This window comes from Thunnus albacares, chromosome 18, assembly GCF_914725855.1.
Source record: "Thunnus albacares chromosome 18, fThuAlb1.1, whole genome shotgun sequence".
Lineage (NCBI taxonomy): Eukaryota > Metazoa > Chordata > Actinopteri > Scombriformes > Scombridae > Thunnus > Thunnus albacares.
In genome coordinates, this window is record NC_058123.1 from 12700206 (window position 1) to 12727248 (window position 27043).

At 39.4% G+C, this 27043-nt stretch overlaps 3 protein-coding genes across 6 annotated transcripts in view; 1 reads left to right on the plus strand and 2 right to left on the minus strand.

Moving 5' to 3' along the window:
* The first annotated feature begins 2289 nt into the window (after positions 1 to 2289).
* Positions 2290 to 6724, plus strand: klf4 (Kruppel-like factor 4). Of its 2 annotated transcripts, XM_044334346.1 has the most exons (6): positions 2290 to 2651; positions 2772 to 2883; positions 3602 to 4475; positions 5180 to 5350; positions 5853 to 5988; positions 6403 to 6724. In XM_044334346.1, exons 1-6 carry the CDS (start codon positions 2647 to 2649, stop codon positions 6500 to 6502), a joined length of 1398 nt encoding a protein of 465 aa, XP_044190281.1. In that variant the 5' UTR covers positions 2290 to 2646; the 3' UTR covers positions 6503 to 6724. The 2 variants fall into 2 exon arrangements, with proteins under 2 accessions (XP_044190281.1, XP_044190282.1); XM_044334347.1 differs by lacking the exon at positions 6403 to 6724 and having other exon boundaries at positions 2296 to 2651; positions 5853 to 6183.
* A 2120-nt stretch (positions 6725 to 8844) lies between these two features.
* rad23b (RAD23 homolog B, nucleotide excision repair protein) lies at positions 8845 to 18493 on the minus strand. Of its 2 annotated transcripts, none has more exons than XM_044334111.1 (10): positions 18274 to 18493; positions 17349 to 17430; positions 12399 to 12478; positions 11916 to 12097; positions 11750 to 11802; positions 10847 to 10974; positions 10391 to 10526; positions 10128 to 10255; positions 9430 to 9636; positions 8845 to 9208 (listed from the first exon to the last, which is right to left on the minus strand). In XM_044334111.1, the coding sequence occupies exons 1-10, from the start codon at positions 18337 to 18339 to the stop codon at positions 9095 to 9097; spliced, it is 1176 nt and encodes a 391-aa protein (XP_044190046.1). In that variant the 5' UTR covers positions 18340 to 18493; the 3' UTR covers positions 8845 to 9094. The 2 variants fall into 2 exon arrangements, with proteins under 2 accessions (XP_044190046.1, XP_044190045.1); XM_044334110.1 differs by having other exon boundaries at positions 11750 to 11805; positions 18274 to 18491.
* Positions 18494 to 22577: 4084 nt separating this feature from the next.
* Positions 22578 to 27043, minus strand: part of znf462 (zinc finger protein 462) — a 50870-nt gene continuing 46404 nt past the window's right edge. For both annotated transcript variants that reach the window (XM_044332765.1, XM_044332766.1), the window contains exon 13: positions 22578 to 26570. In XM_044332765.1, coding sequence (XP_044188700.1) covers positions 26351 to 26570 — 220 coding nt within the window. In that variant the 3' untranslated portion in view covers positions 22578 to 26350. The remainder of the gene's footprint in view (positions 26571 to 27043) is intronic.

Below are 27043 nucleotides of genomic sequence, written 5' to 3' on the forward strand. Positions count from 1 at the left end.
TTCTGTTCACACTCTACGCTCTATTTAATATCAATGTTCACAACTGTGTGATCCGATTATCAACTGTTTTTGATCTCGATGTGAATAGTAGCATGACCCACAGATTACGTCAACTGTACCGTGACTGTTTTGGAAATACTGAATGACTAACCAATCGAAACTCTCGGAACAGCTGAGACAAACACCCGAGTTTACCTTTAAAACTGCATTATTTTGAATGTGCTTCTTCAGGTGGGTGTCTACACTTGATCCACACCGAGAGATAACGTTGTCAGGACACATGAATAAGAGGAAAAAGTTACACTTCTAAAGTACCGAATTGGTACACAACAGCTATCCATGTTGATACAATAACATTACCTCAATCTCTCCACATCTGATTCTTGCAATTATGTCACCTTCAGGATAATGTCAATATCTGGAATTATGTTACACTTGAGATGATTCATCGTGGGCAGGTTATTGCAGCTTACTCGTTTATATTCCACGCACTGTAAGTGTTGCATTAACATATTTTATACAAGCAGTAACAAGAGTTACTAAACCACCATGACTTCATTGTGTCAGGAAAAGTGCACAGTGGTGTCATCTTCTCTTCCTTTATCTCTTTTTTTTTCTCTGTTCCTCCTCTCTGTGTCATTATTGCAATGCAAAGCACCTTGGTTGTCAAAGTCAATCCTTTGTTTTCAGGATCATTTTCAAAACCATTATCTCCCACCATAAAGAATATATAATGACTATAATGACATGAGTCCCATTGTGTTCCTACCTGCTGTAGGAAGCAAGAGTTCAAAAACAAGAGATGTAGTACAGATATTGTAGATTTAAAGACATGACTCCTCACCATGCAAATGCAGAAGTATTTCAAAGAGAATACACCATATTACTGTTTGGATAAATATAGATTAAGTATCTTATTGTTCGTATATCAAACAATAAATCATAAGCTGTCCAACAGGATACATTTTCTATTTACAATGTTCCTGTGCTATTGTAGTCTCTATTTTTCCCACCAGTTTTTGTTTGCCAACCAAAGTAACGTGCATTCACACAATTTAGAACTTTGAATTAAGAGACCAACAGACACTTAGCCTACAGTAAATGTGTCCTGTTGAAGTGACGGCATGTTTGTTGACATGCCTAACGGACAAGATCCTGATGCAAGCAGGATCAGTGGCAACTGCTTTGTTTGCTCTTGCACTGAACTCTTGAGTCAATGTGTCTAATTATGTCGGATAGAGAGGCTTGTGTTAGCTCGCTAGCTCTGAGCAAACACTGCCTGAACCCAATTCAAACTCAGCTCTGAACAGTTCTCAACATTTTAATGTTCCCAGGTAAGTCTTACTCATCCAGAATTTTCATTTGTTAAACTGTTCTTTGTGGGGTTTTTACGCTAGTGGAAAAGAATGTGAAGGCAATAGAGATATTTAAGTATAGATAAGCTTAATTAGGGTTACTTGCCATAACATTGTAATAGGTATATAATTTTGTATTCAGATACCTACCTGTGTTATTATTATAAATTACATTAGTCTGACATTCGTGTCAAGACATTTAAGTGTTTAAGACAGCTATGTATAATATGTCTACTATGCATATGTGGGTATACTGTATATTTATAGTATAGACTACATGTGCTACGTAAGCTAATTGTAAATTGGCAAAAACAGTAATACAAAGAAAAACAAAGATTAAATGTTCTTTTGCACATGCATGTACAGTATGTGTTGTGGGTTGGCTGCTGCTATTGCAATCCCAGGATGTAATGTAAACCCAACATATGGGAGCATTTTGCATAATTACCTATAGGCTACTTACCTGGTACAGTGCTAGTACTGTATATCTAGTGTAATTTTTGCCTCCAATTTATACAAGTGGAGCAATGACAGATGGATTATTTGATAAATCAGATAAGTACACCTAACTTTCAGCCTCTTAGTGTGAGTTTTTTTTTTTTTTTAAAGGTTGCTAATGATGCTAATGTAAACTTTTGAACATCCAGGTGATGCCCTCGCCTGCAGGTGTCCCTCCTCCTTACCTAGTGAAATAAAAGTCACAGTCATTCCCATGTGAGCCAGACTGAAAAGATGCGCCTGTTCGCCCACATTTCACACGAGTAGCAGCAGTAAGGATAGGTACGGTTGCTATGAATACAAACAAACCTCTCTCTCTCTTTCTCTCTCTCTCTCTTTCTCTCTCTCTTTCTTCCCCAGCTCGTCCCAGCCTCCCCTCCTCCCCCCACACGTGCTCCCTCCCTCGCGCTAATGTTTTTCCGTGCTTGTTGCTGGGCAACGAAGGCGTGTCCAGCTCCAGTGATTTAAGGATACCTCTCACGCGGTTTTTCTCAGTCCTTGCCGGTCCCTGCATGGCAACAGGCGCGAGGGATTCCCCGCGTACGTCGCCACTCTGTCTTCCCGTTCAAAACTGCTTTAGCGTTAAAAAAAAAAAAAGAAACAACAACAAAAAAACCAAACAAAATCTGTCTGGCTGCTTCGACCCGGCGCGCCCAGCGGCGGCAGCATGTCCTGGAGCACAGTATAACGCGCGACGCGGAGCAGAAACTTTAAACCCGGGGATATTTAACCAAAACCCAGTGCAGTCACACCGAAGAGCAGCTGAAAGGACGCCACTTACACATTCTCATTGATGAGGTGCGGACCCTGAGAAACTTTTCAATAACTGACATCTTACTGGTGAACATTATGGACTATATCAGTCGCTTCCTCGGGATCTCTCCACAAGGATTTAACATATTTTCTGTTTAATTGCAGGCAGCCTCCAAATGACGTCGAGATGGCTTTAGGTGGGACTCTTCTGCCATCCATATCCACGTTTGCCAGCGGCCCCACTGTCAAGAGCAAATCCATAGGAAGTGCCAATTTAGTGAGTAGCCTGTGGTCACTTCTTCTTTTACATACACATGCCAAATAACCATCAAATAATCTGTGAGGGGGGAAAATATCTAGCCTGTGCAGTTTATATTTACAGTGTTTTCCAATGTGTCGCTCCCCATGTTATTATGGGAACAGTCAGGGTTTGACACTGGGCTCTACTGGGGCGTGCACCAGTTTACATAGGCTGGCTACTCCAGGAGGGTTTTCTGTGAATGGGGAGCACATGGGCCACTACACAACTCCAAAGAAAAAACATTGTAAGTTAATGTCCAATCTGATGGACTTGTTTACTTTAATATTAGGCTGTTCAATAGGCTGCACAAATTCTTAGAATTACGGCCCACTGTTCCTTCCTCCATCAGAGAAATATTACCTACCTACGCCTCAAGCTCTCCGGGGCGATTTCTTTGTGAGTAAGAAAAATCTGTATTCTAGGAAGTGCTCTGTGCCAAGGACACTTGCTAAACTAGACTTAGCTCAGTAGCTGAGCTGTCATAATAATCTCTTCCCCTTATAGATCCAGGTTCCGTTCTCCTTGAAGCATTAACTTCTACTGAAACTGATGTCTTAAAACAGATTATTCAAAACAAGCTCTAATTTTAAGTAGGACAGGGTAAAGTCAAGGGTGATTTACTTGTCTGTTTTTTTCCAAACAGTAAATTACACAAACAAGTGCAGTCATAAATGCCTCTGTAACTTTCCTCTAGAGATGGAAGGAGGAGTTGTCCCATCTTAAGAGACCCAGTGTGCCAACTGGAAGCAGCTGCTCCGACCCAGACCATCCCACTGCCACCAGCACAACAAGCCCCAGCATGTCCAAGAAAGACGTAGAGCTAGACCTGGACTTGGACTACGACTTCATTCTCTCTAACTCCATCCTGCAGCAGCAGCAGCAGCAGCAACAGCAGCAACAGCAGGAGGAAGCCATGGCATGCGGCTCTGCACAGGGCCTGTCTCCTTCCCCTGGCTCTTTCTCCTCATCTTACCCTCTTCCTTCCCCTCCGGGCACAGCCAGTGAGCTGCTCTATACCATCCCAGACATCAGCGACGTCTCGCCCTCTGGAGGCTTTGTGGCAGAGCTAATGAGACCCGAGCTTGACCCGGCATACCTCCACCCCACCAGCCTCCACGGCAAGTTCGTGGTCAAGACAACGATGGACATGGGAGAATACAGCCAAGGCGTGAGCGTAAGCAAGGCCTGCGTTACTGCTGTGACAGACCCAGCGCTTTCACGTGCCTCGCCATCCTTTACATGCCACAGGATAAAGCAGGAGAACCCCAGGAACTGCACCCTCTCGCAGCCAATAGACCTACACCTGGCTGGGGTAAACTCCCAGGGCCGAGGGGGCCAGCAGCGCCCTGGCCACTTGGATCTACATGGCTTCCCAGTTGGAGGGAGGTCCATGACAAGCAGCAGGTTATCCTCATCCTCTTCCCTCTCCCCAGACCATCCTCTGAGCCGGGAGCAACAGGGGCTAGGCCACCCTCATTCTCAGATTCCTCTACCTCCCCAGGGATACCACCATAGCTCCCCGCAGGGCTACACCTCCTACCCTCAGCCATCTTCCATGCAGTACCAAGGTTAGAGCGCATTTCTTTTTCACATAATTCAGAGTTACTTTATATACTTATAATCTCTTGTGGCCACTGGTTGCAATAACTCAGCGGGGAAGAACGTGTAATTTAAATTCTGTCCATTAGTCAAAGCAAATATATGCATACATTTAGAACAGACTAACAAAGAACAGATTAGTCAACAGGAATACAAAATGAAAGTCCATAGTCTATTTAAATACATCTTATACAACCTTGAGGGCTTTAATTATACCCCAAAAGCCAGTGGTTCAAAAGGAATAAAACCTACAGCCCATGGCATTGGACAACAAACCTCTCTTGTCATCATAAAGTTAAGTCATGACCAGATGTTGAACAAAGCATCCAGATATTTTGCTGTTTTCATAGGATGAGTGTTATGTTGATTGCGCAAAAAACTGTTGCGCTAAAGTACTACTAAGTCTTTTGCAAAGCGGGCTGTTTTTCATACAAGCTTTTTATATTATTTAAGAATAACGCGGGTGTTTTTTTTAATTGTATCTTTACGCTAATGACAGAAAAAGTACTTTATCGGCCTATTAGGTGATCTTTTTACCAGATCTAGCAGAATATGTGACATCATTACGCTGTGGGATCTCTGATTTATATACACACATAATATTTTTCTCTATACATTACTGTGATAAGGTACAACGATGAAGAAAGTGATATTTGATTCTTTGACCCCACAGAGTCCCTCATGATCTCCAGTGGGGACTGCTTGCCAGAGGAACCGAAGCCTAAACGTGGAAGGCGCTCCTGGCCGAGGAAGAGAGTCGCCACACACACGTGTGACTATGTTGGCTGTGGGAAAACCTACACAAAGAGCTCCCACCTCAAAGCACATCACCGGACACACACAGGTATGTAAACTGTATGTTGAAGTTGTCTTTAAAGTATTTTTGTTATTCCTTTAGTTTTTTGTGCCATTTGTATCTGGTTTAAATTAAATAACGTCACATGCAAATAGCTTTCTATGTTCTCATCGAGAGGCATATTACTGGTTTTTATTGATGCTAATAACTATTTAAAACAGTTGTTTTAACACTTCCATACTGTTTTTATTGTTCAGAGCTTATTAATATCTAAAACAACAAGTCTGTTGCACATTATGTACCAACACAGAGAATAATAGAGACATGAATGGGGTTTAGATGGGGTAGGGGAGTTGTTTGGCAGGTGCAGTGAAACAGGTTGATACTGATCCCTGTTCAAACACAAAACCCAGGCTGATTAGCTTGGCCTTTATACACTAGCTGCAGGACAGGAAGGACCTCTTTTTTCCTGGAGGTGGGGAAGGTTGGGCCATTTTAACCTCAGGGCCAACGCTAACTGCTCCGTGTGTGTATTGTGTTTCCATCAAAGGGGAGAAGCCTTACCACTGCGACTGGGAGGGCTGTGGTTGGAAGTTTGCACGTTCGGACGAGCTCACACGCCACTACAGGAAACACACAGGCCACCGGCCATTCCAGTGTCAGAAATGTGACCGGGCCTTCTCAAGGTCAGACCACCTTGCTCTTCATATGAAAAGACACTTATGAGACCTGCTTGGAGGAACTGAGTGGATGGCGGTGGATGAAGGCTCTAGAAAAATATACGTATATGTTAGTGAAACCCTGAACAAACTTGTGACCTACACTTTTAAAAAACCATAATTTGCCTTCAAGCTGTTGTTAAGCAACAAGACAAGCTGTGGTGTTCACGGCAAAAAAAGAGCATTTCTCCCTCAAGAGTCTAGAATTTCTCTTAAGACTGATCCCGTCTTCACACATGGCGCAGGTGACTCGATGAGACCTCTCAGTCAGGGTTGTAAACTTTTATGAAAGGGACAAAACTGGAATTTGTCTTATTTATCCGACAAAACTTGGAGGACCAGGTGCCAACAACTTTTAACTGGAAATGTATTTTTTGTCAGGGAAACCAGGAGCAACAGACAAACATCTCCGGAGGCCTTCTACCAGCAACATGCCATTATAGGCTCTGTTAACTACACACTGTTCAAAATACTGTATTAATAAATACATATATATTTATATACACATTTCACCTGCAATGCCATTAATTTCAGGTACATTGTTAATTTATATAGAGTGGTGCTCAGTGACTCTAAAGAAGGTTTTTTTTTTTTGTTTTTTTTTTAAAGAAAAGGTACCAAAGATTACGGAAAATATACAAAAGGGTGAAAACTATGAAAAAGTGCCATATGGTTGTTTGTGTGTTTCTTGGAAACCTCTCTTACACAATCTGACTTAAATCAGGTGAACACTTCACTTTTGAATGGTGATGGCAATCTTCAATGCACTGCAGCTGCAAAGTGCAATAATTTATATGAGACATTCATATTTTTGTATTGAATGAGTAACTCTGAACAAAGATTTTTTTGTTTATAGCCAAAATATGTAATATAATCTCGAATTTTGTACATTTGTAAATAACAAACATTTTGTTATTGTTTTGTATTTCACAATATAATAAAATGTATTTGAAATAATAAAACAATGATGACCTTTATACTCTTCTACTATATCTACAACATTATTATTCACTTCATTGGAAACAAAACAACAAAAAAATCATGATGACACTCTCAAGTAAGCGTCACTCACATTAAAAATGACAGAAAGCAGAGGCTCCATGAACATCATTAGTTACAGTAATTGGAGATTTCCATGGTGGTGTAATGGAGAAGCACATTTAAATGGCAGCAATAGCTCACAGTCACTCCCCCCCTCGCTCCCCCGATAATACTCAGATTGCCGCAGGCAAAGTAACACAATGTTGCTGTTAAAAAGATTTTTAAAAAATACACTCCCACAATGTCGTGTTTCCATGGGGTTCTCTTTCCAACTGTCAGCGGGGAAGAATGGGAAGGACAGCCGAGTTGCTGGCTGACATTCAAGTGTGACACCAAATCTGACTGCCACTTTCTGCTGGAGCTGGAGCTCTCAGGTGCACAATATGAATGAAACCCATAGAGAAGCTATAGTGAGATAGCGTCTTGATATGTGTATCTACTGTATCTATCTACATGCATTTTTCATTAATTTCATTTATCACATTCACATACTGGACTGGATTCACAGTAAGATACATTGTGTTTATGTTCACTGATTTTTTTTTCATGTTTTTGGTTCATTTGGTTCTGAAACTTGAGTTCATGATGCAGTTTAATTAACATATAGTGCCTAATTTTGTAAAAAAAAAATAAGATAGCAGTTCTGTTTGGTAAGTAATCAAACCTTTAAAACTGATTAGTGTGTGATCACCAAATGTTCTCTTATAAATTAATTTTAAAAAATGACATCTACTTCACGTATGGCAACATCATAACCTTGTAAAACATATTTTAAAATTCATACAAGCAAAAACAAGCAGGAAAAATGATGAATTACATTATGTTGATAGTAACAAAATCTTCAAACAACATAAAAAGCCCATGTTTTGAATGAAAGCAATATGTGTATCCATAAAAGTCGCATGTCGTCCAAGTCTGACTATTTACATATTTAATTTGTCTTTAGAAGTTGAACTGTTGTAACAATTTATTCAAATGTTGTAAAAAGGCTTTAGATATTGACACAGGCTGGCTAACAGCTTGGTGTTGACATTGTTGACTTTTAGGTGCATGTTGTGGTCTATTCTGCCCCCTGTAGGTTAATTTGGGTTAAGCACACTCAGGACTAGTTTATTTATAAATGGAGCACTATGGAGGCTGCCTTTTTTAGAATGTGTAAAATTGAAAGAATTAAATTAAGACTTTATTTAAAGAATAAAAAAAAATTGCAACTCACTAACAAGCCTGGGGTAAGAACAGTGAAATAAAAGGAGCGGACTGAATGACACTGATAAAGCACATAAAAATTAAAACAAATCATAAAGGCAAAGCACTCGGGTTAATTCACACTCTACGTTCAGATTTGCGCACAGCCACACACCAGGCACACAAAGGCTTTCATTTTTCTTCAAAACTTTATTTTTTTTTTTCCTGTAAAAATGACAAGTCATTGCAACTACACCCTACCACATGTATGTTAACTATATACATGTAAGAATGCTCTGACATATGCCTTCCAGTTCAGACTTATCTCGTGTCTTTTACACAGCTCTCGCCTACAATCCTGTTGCTTCACATGCAGATGAGGGATGTTAAATAGAAAAAGAACCAGTGCCGTTCATGCTGCTTCTTTGTAATTTTTCTATCTCCAACTTGTCAACTTGAAAAAGAAAACAGTAAGAGTGCATGTATACTGACATTCCAAGCCATATTGATTTTCCTTAAGACAAAAACAAACAAAAAAATAAAATCACATTGAACTTAACTAAAGTAATTATAAAAAAATCAATAGCACACAGGTGATTTCTGATGCAACGTTATTGTACTTTAATTGTTCTTCCATTTCAAACTGATCAAAAACAACAGCCTGTCTGTGTACACCAGCTGATAATGATCCAGTGTTATTAAGAGAGGTGAATGTGGAAGTGGTGAATAAAACTTGTGTGAAATGTAAAAGGTGTGTTGAACACATGTATCCGATATCAGCAATCAAAAAGTAGAGGAAGAAATATGAAAAAAAAAAAAAAAAAAAGTCAAAATTAGAATGGCTCTTTTAATCATCGTCGAAATTCTGTTGTAAAAGGAAGTTTGCAGCCAAGTTCTCGTTCTTCTCACAAGCAAAGTAGGCTTGTATAACAAGTCCCTCTGGAAATCCTAAGGCTTTTAGCTGGAACGGGAGAGAGGAGAGTTGCAAATTAGCCAAACGATACTCTAATAAGCACATCACAATGTGTGATTCATGTTAATCAGTCTCTTGTTATGTAAAGAATAAAAAATCAAAGTGAGGATTTTCACAACATCATCAGAATAATGATAATGATAATCGTATTCCTGTACTTTTTGTTAACTTTGAACTGATGGGAAATGTTAACTGTGTTCCCTGCTCACCCTCTCAATGGCCTCTTTCTCCTGTGGTGTGACCTGGATATAGCTCATGTGACCTCCGCCGGGTGGATCACCTCCCATCCCTCCGGCTCCCCCTGCTCCTCCCGCTCCCCCCGCTCCCCCTGCTCCGCCTCCACCACCTACCGGTACGGCTTCTGGGTTAGGCTCGTTGAGCATCTGGATGAACTGCTCTTGGTGGTTGCTGATCTCCTACAGTGGTAAATGAACAGTTTAGGCACGACTGCAGAAGCATAGGAGCTGTTAATTGTTGCTTGGTATTTAAACAAAAAAAAAAGCCAAAAACTGAAACAACAACAGCATAATTTCAGGTTATATATTTGGTTTCTCAGTGGAGTGAAATAAAAACACCAGTTATGTGAAATATTAAAGGGATACTCCAGTGATTTAGTATTGCATTTCCATAAAGCTTGGGGACTCTCAGGAGACAGACTTACAAAAGAATAGTTGAAAAAGCTAAAATTTCCATAATGCAACTCAATAGTGTTTTTCATTAGACCCCTCATTACTCAACTGTCAAAGGCTCCTCTTAGACGAGTGAACTGAAATTCAAGTGTAAAATTTGTGGCTCCAATGACTCTGATTAAACCAGAAACATATTCCATCAGAAATGTGTCAACACATCCACACCTACGGCAACATTCTTGCCATTTAACACGTATCAAGCTCTGCGAGTGCTTTACCTGCAACAGCTCGGGGTTTTCTCTGCCAATCTCCTGCAGCAGGGCAGGAAGCAGGGCGGCATTCTGCTGGATCAACTGTCGCATCACGTGGAACTGGGGCTGATTTCTTAGGAAACTCAGAGGGTTTCCTGAGAGGATGAAATATGAGCCGGAACGTGTGAGAAGCCAGGTGCAAAAAAAGACAGACACGGAAGGATAATTACAGAAACAAACATTTGCTTATTGATTCTGCTGCAAATACGCAGAGAGTACGGCCCTCTTACCTCCCCCAGCGCTTGGTGAAGAGCCAGTATTAGCAGGGACGGTTATACCGCCTGCAGACACAGCTGGAGCTCCACTCACTGGAGGCACGACTGCATCAGACCCTGTTGCATGGCCCTGATCTCTGCCTGGGATACCCTATAAGAAAAGCCATGAAATACAACATTTTAAAAAAATGCCAGATATACTGTACAAGCTGTACAAAGATAACTTTGTGTGATAGATTTGTGGGTTAGATCATGTCATGTACACATTTTAGGAATTCTGATTATTCAGGAAGCATCTTAAATGTTTTTGAGAACTGGTTATGATGGTGGAAGATTTGCATAAACATGCCATGTCTGGTAACAAGTGAAGTAGGACAGTTAAAATTCCTACATTTCAACACATTGCCCAAACCCCAAGGCTATGCACCAATCCAGCACTTTGATCTAAGACACATTTTCTAGGGTTCTTACTGTGAGCAGGTACTCCACAGCTCTGTCTGGGTTGTTGAAGCTCGCTCTCAGAGCTGCTACCACCTGCTCCCTCTCGTAGCCCATGAGCATCATCTCAGTCACCATGGCGTCGTATGATGGGCCTGTCACTAAAGGAACACACCAGACACACAAGTGCACTTAAATAGTGGGACTAACTCGTCTGTGAACTTTTATTTTGTCAAGAACGTCACTGTGCTTGGCCACATCTAAAGCCATTTCAGAAAATTAGGAACTTAAGTCCAATCATGTCCTTATAATAAATGACCCAATATTTGCAAATTAATGTTAAGTACAGTTTTAGTATTGAACATAAAAGTGTGAATCATTTAATTTAAATCACAAGTGTAAAACTGTCAGGACCACCAGAAAAGTAGATCCTACAACTGTGGAAAACAAATAATCTTTAAACGTACTTGTGTGTGTTGCCAAGGCAATTTAATGAAACAAAATAACAGCATACAGTTAAAGTTATTACTATGACAGCATAATAAACAAAACACTGCATCTGTTGAGCATAATATTAATACATAACAGGGGAAGACACATATAGGAGTTTAGCATACGTCAAGGTAAATTTCTCTACTGTGTACAATAAAAACAAACAACCTGCCTCAATTACTGAAAAGTGACATTAATGGCTACATCAGTCATTATAATTAAGACTAATAGTATTTGCTCTGAGCATAGTAATATTTGCAAAGTTAAGAGCTTGTGGCCACTGGGAACTGTGGGATGATGTTTTTGCTGAGCTGTTGTATTGTTGATTAAGATATATTGATGTCAGCACGCTATGGGTATCCACAAAAAAAACAGAGGTGGGCCGAACTGAACCAATATCCTAGATTCACACACACAAAATGATGTATACCAATGCAGCCTTACCTAGAGTTGAAACAGCCTCTTCAACTAAGTTTGTGTTTGTTGAAGCCTCAGAGCTTCTGCAAAACAAAACAGACCTTGGGTGAGGCATGATCTGCACGTCACTGCTCAAAGCAAGACACACTGAAATCAGATAGATAGTTAAAGACAAACATCTACCCATCTTTACCCGACAGGGGTGGAAGGTGGGTCAGCGGTTGTGGACTGCCTTTCCTCTGGTTTGTCATCTGTAGAGACACGCTCTGTTGGGTTGTCCGAGCTGGAAGATGAGGCGGGAGGTGCTGCGGGGGCTGTAGTGCTGGGAGCTGATGTGGCAGGTGAAGGCTGAGAGGCAGCTGAGGTCGTTTTAGGCTGCAAGTCAATTTTTAACAAAACATAAAAATATGTAGCTTGTCCAATAGCACTTGACAGTATTCATTTGCTTACCAACTGTCAAATGTTAATTTTGGGCTGTCTGTCAGCAGCGATAACACTGTGAGCTACTTTTTCCTGTGTTCAACAGCCTTGATAGACATAAGTGGTTTGCGGTGGAAAGCGAAGGTTACCAAATGTAAGCATGGTTCAGTTTTTGCTCATACTCATAACACTCAAAAAAATCTGTTCAACCAACACACAAACTGCCATTTATTAAAACTATTTCTAATCTCCGAACCTTTGTCACCATGACGACCACAAAGTTCTTCTCATCGATTTTGTATTCTTTGATGGCTGTGTCATCGCTGAGGATTTTACCTGGTAAACAAAAAAAAACAAAACAAGAAAAACAGGAAGATGAGTCACAATACTACTGACATTACCTGCCATGAACTCTGAAACAACACACAGTGATCTAACAATAGGCAGTGTCATATTATATCTTTGAATAGAAGGTTGTTGAGCTGATCTGCTAAATCTCTTGCTTTTGTCCCCGTTTCTGGTTCTTTTTGCTATATTGTAAAGAACTGCTTTAGTTATGTGTGTGAATATATATATATATCAGATAAATGAAGTAGGTCAAGCAAAACCCCACTGTCCAAAATGCTATAATATACATATACAATATACAGACGGGCAGCAAATTAAAGGAAAACCAACATAAAGTGTCTTAGTAAGGTGTTGGGCCACCGCCTGACGGCTTCAGTGCACCCTGGCATTTATTCTACACGTCTCTGAACTCTACTGGAGTGATGAACACCGTTCTTCCAAAAGATATTCCCTCATTTGGTGTTTTGGTGATGGTGGTGAAGAGCGCTGTCCAACACATCAGTCCAAAATCTCCCATAGGTGTTCAACTGGGTTGAGATCTTGTGACTGTGAAGGCCATAGCATATGATTCACATCATCAACATACTCATCAAACCATTCAATGACCCCTCGTGTCCTATGAATTGGGGCATTGTTCCTCGAAGAGGCCACCCCCATCAGGACAGAAATGTTTCATCATAGGATAAAGGTGATTGATCAGAACAACTTTGTACTGATTTGCAGTGACCCTTCTCTCTAAGGGGACAAGTGGACCCAAACCATAGCAGCGCCACATATGCACTCATCCACTTGTCAGACCATATCGCTTTTTCCCCCCCCACATCTCTGTAAACCAGTGCCTATGATTTTTGCACCACTGAACTCTCAAATGTGCATTCATCTTTGTAATGAGGGGTTTATGCACTGCAACCCTACTATAATATCTCTCTCTATGTAATTGCCGACAGACTGTTCTCGCTGACGCAGTCTGATCACGTACTGCCTTGACATTCTCAGTCACCTGAGGAAGAGTTGCTCTTCTGTTTTTCCTTTACACTAATGCATAAGCATCACAGTCATCAAATGTGTGCTGTCAGCCACACAGGGCTGAACGATTAATCAATTTTGTTCAGGCTGCAGTGTAGGTAGGTCTCGCTCTCTCTCCCTGTGTGTGTGTTTGGTTATGTTTGCTTGATGTCTTCAGTGTGGTTTTTGCTCCTTTGTCTTTTAGATATTATTGTTTGACAGCACTTTGAGATGCACTGTTTGCATGATAAGTTCTATATAAATATTAATTATTATTATTATTTAATGTATTATTATTATTACAATTATTATTACTTGTTTTATGATTTGTTTTTCTTATTGTTGCTGATTATATTGCTTTCTGTGAAGCACTTTGGAAAAAGAAGACACTGCACTGACTCAGGCACAGCAAGAGTTAAACTGCCGGAGCACTCGTTGATTACAGAGTGTCCCACAAGATGGGACTCAAGGGGTATGAGGGTATGGGAGCAGAGCAAGGCCTCGTCTCAGGTTCTGACTGAAGACAGGAAGACGAGTCCCCTGGTCCCTACTTGGCAGGACACAGAGGTCCTTGAATCAATCAACAACGCCCTGCGTCCTCTCCAGGGGTTTACAGATGCCCTCTCTGGTGAAGCGTATGTAAGCGTGTCATACCTAAAGCTAGTCCCGCATCTCTTGAGAACATCAACTCTGGCTAAAAATGACGAGGACACTGACCTTACCAAGGCAATAAAGTCAAGAGCCCTTGGCTACATGGAGGATAAATACAGTGTTCCAGCCACACAGGAGCTTCTGAACATCACTTTGTTCCTTGATCCAAGATTCAAGATTAACTACATAAACGCAGACAATGTCCCAGACACCACAGAGTGTGAAGAGTGAAGACTGAAATGGAACAGGTGGCAAGAAAGGTAACCTGTCTTGTTTTTATGTGTAGTTTAGTGAATACAAGATGCCACATTCAATATGAGTTATTGTATTTTTATTAAACTGATTGGCAATTTTTTGAACTTTTCAAAACATGCCCAGTTGCTCTGAACTACATCACATTGCAAAACTTAACAGCTCTCATCTCTGTGTTTTGCAGAAGAGTGCTTGTGTCAGCACCATAGACACCGTGCTTCAAAGTGCAGCAGAGGCAGAGCCATCCACTGTGAAGAAGAGAAAGCGGTCATTAGGCAGCTTCTTTAAAGAGCAGCGCTGTGCCCCCTGCTTCATCCCCTGTGCAGTTAAGAGGATGCCATGGACGCTGAGCTGAACAGCTACCTGATGATGCCTACCATTGATAGAGAGGAAGAGCCCCTGGCCTGGTGGAAGGTATGCAATGTTAACTTTCCGATGCTGAGCGAACCGGCTCGCAAATTCCTGCGCATACCGGCCATGAGTTCACCGTCAGATAGACTGTTTAGCGCTGGGGGGAATGTAGTCACATGTCAGTGTTCAAGTCTGAAACCAGCAAATGTTGACATGCTGGTTTAATTGTCAAAAAAATCTGTAAAGACCGCAGTGAATGTTGAGAAGTGGAGATTTCAGGAAAACAAGTGTTACGTAAGGCTTCTGTTGTTTGGAGACTGTTTTGTTCTGCAGTTGATCATAAAGTGGCAGCCTTGGTGAAAAAAAATGTTCAAAAATTAAAATGCTGGTTATCAGCAAATAAATGTCTCAGTTGAATTGCAATATCTGGATATTTTGTGTAACATTTATATTCTTATTTCTATTATTATATTTATCACTTTTTTGAAAATTCTGTGGTTTGTCAATCTGTAAGCTAAATGCTGGATATCAGTAAATAATGTTCTATTGATTACAGAATGTGCAATATTTAGATGATGCTCCTGAGCGAGGGGTGAAAGAGCTACCTATTTCAATGTCAGATATTGTATACAGAAAGTTTTTTTTAATTTATTATTATTACTTTATTTATTCAACTTAACAGTGACAGCTTTTGTGATAATTGTTTTCCTTTAATTTATCACCTGTCTGTATATAAACAGTGCCTATAAAATGTATTCAAACGTCCCCTGGAGTTTGTCATATTTTATTGTTTGAAAACACAGAGTATAGTGGTATAACTAGGATTTTTGAGACTGACAAAAATCATATTTATTGCTTGTTTTTTTCCCCCCATGTTCCCCAAGCGTTATCTTAATGCACCTTATGAAAGACAGATAACTGCAGAGCCTATTTAAACAAATGGTGGTAAGCAGGTCATGAAACACTTGTGCTTACTCAAGCTGCAACCTTTGCAGTTATAATCTGGCAAACGTTTTCATTTGTCTGACAAGCAGACATTCTCTTAGTCAGGTTTCTTGCTACGGGCATAGTCAAGCAGGAGAAAAATCAATATATTACATTTTCCTGATCCTGTTTAAAAGCTGGTTTATATCTTTTTTTTTTTATATAAACACATGAGTTGTCCCCTTTTTAAATTCCCAATAGGGCTGGAATAAACTTATTTTCACTCTTTATAAATCTTCCCATCATTTTTCAATTTCAGTTGTTTGGTCTATAAATCAAAAAACAATGAATGGCCACCACATCATCAAATGTCTTGTTTTGTCTGACCAACAGTCCAAAACTGAAAGATATTCAATTAATTATGACGTAAAACAAAGGAAATGCAGCCAATTCTCAAATTTCAGAACGTGAAACCTTCAAATATTTGCCATTTTTGCTTAACAAAGACCTACAGGATGAACTGATTATCAAAATGATTGCAGATTAATTTTTTGTCAACTGACTTATCGACTCATCAACTGATCATTGCAGCTCTAATTTTCAATAATGAGAAGTTATGAATAGGGCTGTCCCAAGGCAAACTAACGGAGGGGGGGATCCAGGCAGGATTTGTTTGACTGACTGATACTGTCTATTATTAAACTCAACCTATTTCCAACATTCGTCAGTTTACTCAGAGTGTGCCAGCTGTCAAAAATGCCACATTGTGCTCCTCTAAAACACTGGATCGGCACGGCCGTGTGAGCAAGGGAACTAGGAGAGAACCATCAAAGCAGTAAACAGCAGCCCGTAGTTTCAATTATGTGTCAGCATGGAGCAGCAGGAGATGTGAGCAGAGCTGCTGCTGGGAAGAAAAAAAGGAAACTTTGCCTTGATTTCTGCAGTTTTGCTGGAGATGTACCACACCTTGTGCTCAGTATTTTTTCATGCTGGGTTATAAGGGAAGCTGTCAACTTTTCTGCCACAATATAGCATAAATACTACAGTGAACCATTAAAGGGAAGCTGTGATGCAGACTATATTTTCTTTGTATTCAGCTGGCAAACATTTAAAATTTGTAATAATTTTAATGTAGGCCCACTTTAGGCTACATGCATTGTGTATCAACTTGTAGCACAGAACCACATTTCAGGCGTTCAGACCAATTTAGGCTCCTTATGACTGTACAGAATACCACATGCACACATCATCTCATTATGAATCAGAAGAAACCACTAGCATGAAGGCAAACTGTTGGATATAGCTTGATTAAACATATCTACACCCACTCATCAAGGTGACAGTGAGGGCTGGAAAGTGAGAATAAACGTCCATTTCAACAGTAAAATCACCAGATAGGTGCTTACTGTCTGAGAGCTATCAGCATCACAAACGTATTGCACTTAACAGTGTAACAAGTTGCAGCAATTAGATTAACATCCAATAAATAAATAAAATACATTAGGGCAGCTATCTGGTAGCAAATTCTAAATGTTTTATCTAATCTAAACAGTAAACCATTGATCAACTGAAAATAAAAGTAGATTTTGAATGCATGGGAAAGAAATGATAAGCTCTTATCAAGAAATGGGAGGATTTAAGTTGGGTTAAAACAATAAACAGCCTGTAAACATACCAGCATATATCAGTTTCTGTCCAGCAACTGGAAAATTGTCCTTTCCCTTCTCCTGCTCAATCCTCTCCTTTAATGTCGTCACCTGTGGAAGAATCGTGACAATTTTCCTGATCCTTGCAGAATACTAGTATATAAAATGAATAAACTTTACAGCCACCATTTAGCCCACCCCCTGAGTGTATGACACGAATAAAGTCCAAAGTGTGCACCATCATAAAATCCATGTGGTCAGTGTCATGATGAAGAGACACATGACACTTCTGCATTCCTGAGACAACTAAGCTAACTCAAACGGAATACAAATTACTCACTCGGAGCTTAAATAAAACCTCAAGCCAGTTCATAAAATGAAATTGTTAGGCTAGTCGAAAGTAAAAGTGAACGGTTGGCGTTAAATTAGCAAAATTTAAAGTTTTATGAAACTGTAACGTCACAGTTGCTATCAGTCCTCAGTAAGAACGACCGTTAGTTTTTATTTCTTCGTTCAGCTAAACGCTATAACTACATTTAACAACGTTAATTAGCTTCTACTGCCCCCATTGTGCCGCTAATTTAGATTTTTATTTCACAGAAAATTAACAGTGTTAATTACTCATAACACGCTAGTTCACAACAGTAAAAGCTAAAGCTAACTTTTCATATTCTTCCCCCCATCTGGAACCTTAAGTGGGCTACGTCTAAAAGCTGATACTATTAACTACTTTTCTAACGGATATTTAATAAATGAAGCTAATCTGTCTGAAGTTCCGCGTCAAACGTGAGCCACATAATCCTGAATCTAAATCTATCTAAACCCAATCACTTATTTTAAAGCACTCCTTGCAATAGATCGTTAACTTTGAAAATAACTAAAATACTTCGATCCAGGACATAACCGACTCCCACTTCACCACCCCTCACAAATGCCATGGTTCCCAACTCTCACCGTCTCCTCTTCATCGATGTCGATTTTGAACGTCTGCTGCTGCAGGGTTTTCAAAGTTATCTGCATATTGGCGACAGAGATTTATCCCCGGCCCTGGTTGAAACGCTGTAAATCCAACTTGCAAGAATCTTTACTGTTTTCGTTCGCTCATTACAAACTGTCAGCCGCCATGACTTTTCGCCTTCTTCTTCTGTGTTCTGTAGGTAAGCTACGGCGCTTCTTCTTCTTCTTTGGTTTTACTGGCGGACTACAAACCAACGTTAAAAGTGCATGCCGCCACCTACTGTCTCAGAGTTTGTAACATCATGACTTCAAACAACAAAAACTAACAAACAAACAAACGAAAATATACTTTATAAAGAACTTGTACTCTGGATATTTAACCTGTTTCGTTTAAATATTTAAATAGGCTACAGCGCCCCTGCTGGTTAGCCTCAAAATTGCAGTGGAATTTGTATTTTTCCCCCCGGTTTTGTGTTGGATCCACTTAAGTTAGTGGTGGAAGAGTATTCACATCCTTTATTTAAAGATCCCTTTCAGACATGTATTAAGACATATATAAATACTCAGCTCGGAACAATAGTGTGTCTGATATGGTTTTTCCACACAAAAAGTATAGCCTAATTACCACGTTCAAATCCTTGAAATGGCATCTACTCCCCCTCCATCATAAAAAAATTCAGAATCTCTGAATATGTAGATATATTTCATCTCAGAAGTTTAGTTGCTGAATACAAGACATCTACCTCTCTCAAAAGGCAATGTATGTGTGTACTGGAGGTTTCAGGTTTCCACATCACACTTGTGTAAGTTCAATACTGGACTACAATTGGCTTCAAACTAGTTGTGATGTCACAAATCACACCCTAAACACTTTTAGCCTGAAATTTTATGACTTTTACTGTGACCCACAATATGCAAAAATGAGTAAATGAGAAAGAAATATTTCAAGTTTTTTATTTTTGTGCAGCTGATTTTGACACATTTTTGTATATTGAGGGTATTCTATGTTAAATTTGACCTGTATTTATAAATAAAAAAATAAATTAAAACTCACCATTCAAAAAATGTTGTTGTATTCTTCACATTCAATAAAATTCCTTGAAATCATGATGGTTGTTTTGTTCTCCTGTTGTGTGATTATGAATGTTTTTTCTACATAAACAAATAGTGTAAAACCTAAATAATACACTCTTTCTGCTCTCTGAAAACTTCATTACGGCTTGGTTAATTAAATCCATTGACTTGAACAAGAGTCAATTTGAACAACTGCTGCTAAAGCTTGAAACTACTGGAAAAAACAAAAAAAGTTGAAGTGTATACACTCTGCAGTATAATTTCTATGCAACAGTTCCACTTATAAAAAAATAAAGACAAATACCTCAAATGTTACAAATACTTTAAGTGTGTGAGCACTATATCACATAAATATAGCTGGACTCTTTTGTCATATTTCAAAAAAAGCGGGAAGTCTGTTGTGAAATGACACATAAAATGCAATTAATTGTACAGTTACAGTTATTTTCATTATCTAATATAGTACAACGTGAGGCAGTGTAACTTTTTATACTAAGTATGAAGAGAAAAAAGACATTTTAAAGGCCTCCATTTTAACGTAAACACACTTTCACTTTACCATTGGATGCATAAGCTGAATGTTTATGGTGCCTGTGCACCATGTTCTTCTCGAGACTTACAATGGTGGAATAAATTTGCTGCTCTTACTGAACTTGAGATAGTGTTTCATGCTGTTATCACCAGTTTCAACAATCCGATCCTTCAAGCATGCTGGAATTTCAATATCATCCATCCAGCACTCAGTATTCAGAGGCTTTATTGACTTCTGTCTTGCATGCTGCCCAGCTCAGACTTTGAGAGGACTGTTAAGTGGGAGAGATAATATGCTGGATCTCAATGGGGTCTCTTCCCCGGGCCACTTCTCCCTTATTCTCATATCACTCCCACTTACTTTGTATGACTGTGTGCATGAATCTTTCTCCCACTTCTCTCAACTGCCTCTCCCTGTCCTCCTGCCACTCTTCACCCTCCCTACTCTTCTTCTGTGATGACTTTTCCTTCTATCTCTCAACTCAATCCCCCCCACCCCCCTTCTCTCTATCATCCAGTTATTACGACAGGAGCGGTGCCCTCGTCTGCCTTGGCCTGAGCGCACACTCATCAGGCATTCCTTATGTTGCTCCACTCGGCAGTGTCCTCCTTTCCCCTCTCCACACAGTGGCTGTGCCTCTTGCTCCTGTCTCCAGGGGTCGTCAGTCTGCCATCAGCCCCCTCTGAAGTGGTGAGCCACAGAGATTACTGTCTGATCCTTGGTGACTTAGAGATATTTTTAAGAGATGATGTTATGTGAAATAAAGACTTGGCCCTTTCTAAAATAGGCAGGAGATGAAATGCAGAGGGTGTATGTAAAATCCTCTGGTAGGAAGACAACTACGGCCTTCTCCAAGTGTTGTTTTTTAAGTGATACAGTGAGATCTTCACAAAATGAAAAGCCATGTTGGAAGCATAGCTGAGTGAACTTGCTGATCTCAATGACTTAGTATTCAGGAGCTGCAGCATTTCATGCATGTACATTACACAAGCACACAAGAACGTACACAAGTGCACACTCACAAGTGGCATTTTCAGTGTTTGTGGTTTTGGTCAGCAGAGCTCTTGAAGGATGTGGGGTGGAGTAGAGAGAGAGAGGGGTAAAAGAGTGTAACACAGAGTGAAGGTCATTGGGATGCCATTTCCTGTGGACAAGCTGCCTGAACTATTATTGGTTTTCCAGGGGCTCTGTGGACATGCTACAAAGGAAATCCTATGTGTCATTGAAAATGGGAAACATGTCACACAAAATTAGCCAAATGCTAATATTAGCTATTATGCTATTTCCCTGTCTTTTCAAACACCCAGTGCCAAACTAACATGCTGATGTTTACCATGTTCACCACCTTACTTTAGCAGGTTAACATTTGCTATGTAGGCTAATGGTTATTTCATTAGTTTTGCAGGAATTTGGTCGTAAACTAAATCAAGTATTGATCAAATTTGACCTGATGTCAGGGAATTAAAAGTTAGAGGATCCCTAAAGTTATTGTAAATCAATCACCCTGACAGGGACATGAATATCTGAATTAAATTGTCATGTCCAACAATCCCATTGTTTCTTAAAAATTCACAAATGTTAACCTCATGGTGGCACTAAAAGATTAGGATACGTCATCTGGGGAATTAGGAGCGTCTGTACAAAATTTTGAGCCAGTCCATTCTGTAGATGTTGAGATATTTCAAAGAATAAATGAAAATGTAGACGGTGAAGCTATAGACTGAAAGTCAGTGGATCACCAAATGCACTCTGGGCACCATGGATATCTGTATCAAATTTGGCAATGGCAGTTCATCCAATAGTTGGTCCAGCCTAGCCTAGCATGGCTAAACATATTGTATATTGCCCAAAGATCTGCTCAAGACTGGATTCCTAAATTATCATTTTTGTACAAAGATTTGAGAAAAGAATGGGATTTTAGTGAGATAAACGATCCAATAGTGAAATTCAGGTGTTTCTTCCCTGTTCAATTCCTCACAGCTTTCAAACACTGGCATACTGTAGCTGACTAACTACCTACATATGTCATATTTGTTTTTCATTTATGACCAGGACAGAGCAGCAATGCCAACACTGTCCTTCATGTTCTGCCATCCAGAGATAGATTTCTCCACAGTTTGGGTATTTGTATAAATACACTGGAGTAAATGGTGCCAAGGTCTCTTTTTCATGATATTCAAATTCTACATTAGCTTCAAGTAATTTAAAATTTGAACCCCAACCCAAGAAATGACATGCAGTAGACCTATTCATTCTCCAGTCAATTTGACAACAATTGTTTGTTTAAGTATGAAGTTGTTGTGATCACACTTCAGAAAATCCTTGTCCTTGAAATAGGAAGCACTTCACTTAAACCTTTTTTCTTAATTTGCTATTCAGGAAGCTTGCTTATCAGGGAATTTTAATACTTTGACATCTGTGCTGATATGCATAATTCACTGATTTAGAGGGCAGCAGAAGTTCTATGTCACAAATGAGGAAGTGATATTATGCGTGATATCAAGTGTATCAAGTCTGCAGAAAACATAAAGTTATTTTACAAGGTAAAAGTACATAATGTTCCCATATTTCTATATTTGAGTGATCACATATAGCTCAGTTAATATCTTAGTGTTAAGCAAGGAAAAGTAACATTTTAGAGGCCTTAATTGTACATATCAAAGGAGAAATTGTGTTTACAGAGAGAAAAACCCAATTAACCGTTATCTGATAACTTTATTATCAAGTTAAAAAAAGACAATGAATTACAATATTTACAGAATATCCAGAGATAAATGGAATAAAATTGTAAACAATCATCCTAGGCAACATCACAACCCACCATCAGGTAATCAGATTTATATGGGAAGAAAGGCAAGAAGGAGAGATTCTAGTGTCAAACTATGGAGACAACAGTCTGAAAAGAGAAATGCATCGGAAACAAACTAAACATATATACAAGTATCCAGTGTGTTGTCAGCAGGGACTTAACTTTGGGTAAATTGGGAATATTACAGTCTAAAGACTGCACACAGTGAGGGATTCATAGTCAGTTTCTATTAAAATGATCACAGAACAACAAACAATTTTGGGTTGACAGCTTCATTACCCAGATTGTCCCAATTTATCATCCGGTTTTTACACTGGGCTTTCAAGCTGGGCGACAAGCTGCCTTACAAAGCTTATTTCTACAACAACAGTTTTACTTTCAAAAAGCTACAAGCTGGTTCTGTAAAACAGAAAAAGGGGGCTTTGAGGTTCAGCACCAACTCAACCTGTTTTTAAGGTACAATAAGGATTGAAGAGCATGGCAGGGCTGCTACATTCCCACCTATTGTTGAGTGGGTAGACTATGGGCAGGCCTACTTGGAGCAAGAGAGCTGCTGCCCTTACTGGTCATGGTTAGAAGATACTGGAGTGTCAGATGGGAGACTGGACATGAGTGAGCTAGATCTCAGAGGGATCTACAGGTTGACTGGAAACCCAGTTGGTGACCGAGCCCAGAGGACCAAGCAGTTAAGGTAAACGCTCCCAACGCAACTATTTTTTTTCTTGTGTCTTTCTTTGCAATGTTTTTCCTCTTCACAAATAACGCCCTGGCCATTAATTAGTAGGGAACTGCATCATTGGCTTTTACGTGTTTAAATATGGTACAACCACACTGCTCTTCCTATCTGCTCGTTCCCATTACAGTACAAAAAGGAGATATTTTTCATTGTAGCCAGACATTGTACAACAGCGTAATAATGTTGGATTGGGGACTCAAAAAGCCCCTAAGGGTTATCTATCATCTTTAGATTTCTTTTTTTTCTATTTTTTTCTTTTTTTATGAGAACACCTAAAGGAAAAAAGGGTTAAAGTATCCTTTCTGAAACACCACAGTTCAAACACTTAACGAGTAGTTTTGTTTTCTATACATGGCTGCAAACATGTAGTTTACCTGGGATCCACCCATAGAACTCCAATTCTAAAATTCTATTGTCCAAACCCAGATTTCCCATTTCCATCAATGGTTCAACGCTCAGGAAAGACAATCACAGCAGCAGCAAACACAGCAGGCGTAGTAAATATTTTGGTACCAAGAACACAATAACAATTTATTGTGTTTCTCTACAAATTTCATATTGTAGTTATCAGCCATTTCATTTCAAACTGTTTAACGTTGCTTATTGGTCATGTTGGAATTTTGACATAAATTTGACTTAATTGCTATTCATTTCTTATAAGGCTTAAGGGCATTCAAGCAGCAACTTGCAACAAATACAATCTCTGCCTTTTGTCAACATCAACAATGATAACTTTGTCTAAAAAGAAGAAGACAAATGCAGGCTATGACAGTTGTGTCGATACAGGATAAGAATTTAAAGGGGTTTAAGTTGGGGGATTTGACACCTTTAAAAAATCAATCTTCACATTACAGTCCCAGTGGCACATATACTTTATATATGTGGGGGGAAAAAAATGGTTTCAAAGCTTTCTGCCCAGGTTACACTTGTCTTTTCAGTGTATCCGATCACGTCAAAACTGAACCATAGACTGTTAGTCCGTGGCATCAGCCATATGTTTCTGAGGGGACGTTTTGAAGGCTAGATGTGAGTTAAATGCTTGATGTCAGCCTGTCATCCAAATTTGGACAATGTGGCATAACCTGTATGGAGTTATGGTAATCACCAGGGCTGACTGTGAAAGGCCGAGACACCTGTCAATCAAGCAAATATACTTCCAAACATACCCCCTTTAGCATGGAATCTCATTTGTGGTGCTCACAGCATTCATAGAGACTATTTCTTCAGTAGATAGTATGAAACCTGTAGATCATCCACAGTAATGAGACACTGCTTCTGGACTGAGATGTTGAATTCTTAAAATGTATTCTTTTCAATGCTGTAAGCACCACCAAACTTAATTCCATTCACTACTTTTATATACAGGAAATTAGAGATGGATACAGAATCTGGGCACATAAAACGGAACTATAGAAGGAAGTGAGAAAATATGTCTTTTTTTATTCAAATTTTGTCAAATGCAACTTTCTATTTTGAGAGAGAAGTTGGGTGTTTTCCTAGTAACTTCAAAACAGTTGGAGTTTTCTCAAAGCCATATGGTGGCCATTAGAGGAACTGCATTTTAAGGCACTTAGGCACTGGCTTTAACACTGAGCAATGGTGATCAACACTTCAGTACATAGTATGGTCCGATTCTGTACACAATGTAATCCAGTGAGCCAGACCCAATAAATTGGAATAATTTTTGTTCTGATTGCTGTCTATGGTGTTTCAGCTCCTCTGACTGATTTGAGGTGGCTTCTGTGCACCAATCAGGAAGTCATGAATATTTCATAATTAAGTTTTGAAACCAAGTTTTCAGGGGTTTTCATTGTCATGTATGGATACACATACAGTACATGGAGAGAGCTGGATTCCAGCACATCCATACACAGTTTTTGCACTGAAAAGACAAGTGTAATCTCTCTCTTTTTGGTCATGATGCCACTATTGATTAAATCTGTAGTCCTGTTCCAGGCTAACCCTTATTATTCTCAGCTTAACGGACACCTTTATCGTATGGTTTCAGTCATGACACATTAAACATACCTCTGTTGTTATATAAATCCGCTGAGGGCACAGGTTAACTATGATATTGATAACCTGGACTACAAACAACATAATGTATTACATGGGGAAGGTAGATTTCAACTAATCCCATTATTTCCACGATTTCATCAGTGAAATAACTGAACAATGAAACAGTACAGTCAAAATGCTAAGGGTGCCACAGGCTGAAGGCTTATACGTAGTATAATATTAAGGGACCTAAAATATAGCAATTTGCTACAAACATTGGGGTAAATTGTCAGTATTTCTACGAATGAAGAAAACGGGATTTTACTAAAAATAGTTAAGGTGCGACTCGTCCTCAAGGAAAACTTCTACACATTTAACACAAGGATATGATGGAAAAAATCTCAAATTTCAACAAGAAACAAGAAAAGGTAGCTCTACAGTGGGCCATAGTTGTAAATGCTTTCATATCGTATTTGTTTCTTTTGGGTAAGTTTACAGTACCCCTGTTTTGGAGTATAAGGGGGAGTGTAAAAGGTGCTTCAAATAATAAAATGCTAAATTTAGTTCATTGTTTTGGACAACATTCTTTATAAATAGCTTAGTTTTATCTAGGTGGGATCTTTCACTGTAGATTTGACCAGAATGTCAGCAATAAAGAGTTCTGTTCACTATTGGTTACCAATATATTAAGATCTGTCCTAGGGGACCGCCCATTTAAAGAGCTCAGCCGTTTTATGCAGCACAACCTAATACTTATATATGTAACACCTAAAATCTAATAATGCGCCAACTCATAAGAAGTCACTTTTTTTCAGTTTCGATATTTTTGTTTCCTTTAACGTCCTATTTTAAACATCCAACTCAGTGCTGATCCTACCCAGTTTTATCATTTTCTAGCACAATATCCAGAGAGGCCACAATCTGTTCAACCAAACTGTTGATCCTTTTTGGTGTCAAGCATTTCTTTGTCTTCCATATACTGGCTTTGACTTCTCTGTGATGGATCCGCAGGGTTCCCTTCCTCTTTTGTGTTGCTGGACAGGTCCAATCCTGTGTCCATCAAGACAGAGGAGCCGGTGGAAGATGGAGCTGAGGCCTCTATTGCTGTAGTGGTGCTGCTGTCCATTCGACTGTTGTTGACCATCCTAAAAAAATAATAAAAAATTGTGTATTAAGAATCATAATTTCCAAGTCTGAATGCACAACCTGGATGATTTGCCAAATCAAGACTAACCTCAAAGGGTATATTGTTTGCACAAAGACCAGAAAGATAGATAAAGAGGACTATGGTAAAGGAGGAAAGGACAAAATACTTCTCACAGCTCACTGACGCAAATTCACAAATCCCCAAGTTACTATTTAAGACTATAAACTCTCTTTCTTATTCACCACCCTCCTTGTTCCTATGAAGTCTCTGGCACTGAGAGATGTGAGACATTTTTGTCCTTTTTTTGCTGAGAAAGTTGCCAGCATTAGAGCACTAATCTTGCCATCTCTGTTTATCTTACCATACAGTGAGGCATCTCAGGTTTTTAATTCGTTTAGTCTCATATCTCAGTCTGACCTATTGAGGACGATTAATGGCATGAAATCTTCCTCTTCTGTTTTAGATGTTTTA

Bases quoted from the DNA above. Each gene is read 5' to 3' on its own strand.
- klf4 (XM_044334346.1), top strand. The intron at 4,476-5,179 runs GTTAGAGCGCAT...TTGACCCCACAG, and splicing joins ATCTTCCATGCAGTACCAAG to AGTCCCTCATGATCTCCAGT. The intron at 5,989-6,402 runs GTCAGACCACCT...ATTTTTTGTCAG, and splicing joins TGTGACCGGGCCTTCTCAAG to GGAAACCAGGAGCAACAGAC.
- rad23b (XM_044334110.1), bottom strand. From the start codon at position 18,339: ATGCAGATAACTTTGAAAACCCTGCAGCAGCAGACGTTCAAAATCGAC. The intron at 17,431-18,273 runs GTGAGAGTTGGG...ATTCTTCCACAG, and splicing joins ACATCGATGAAGAGGAGACG to GTGACGACATTAAAGGAGAG. The intron at 12,098-12,398 runs GTTCGGAGATTA...ATTGACTTGCAG, and splicing joins TGGTCGTCATGGTGACAAAG to CCTAAAACGACCTCAGCTGC.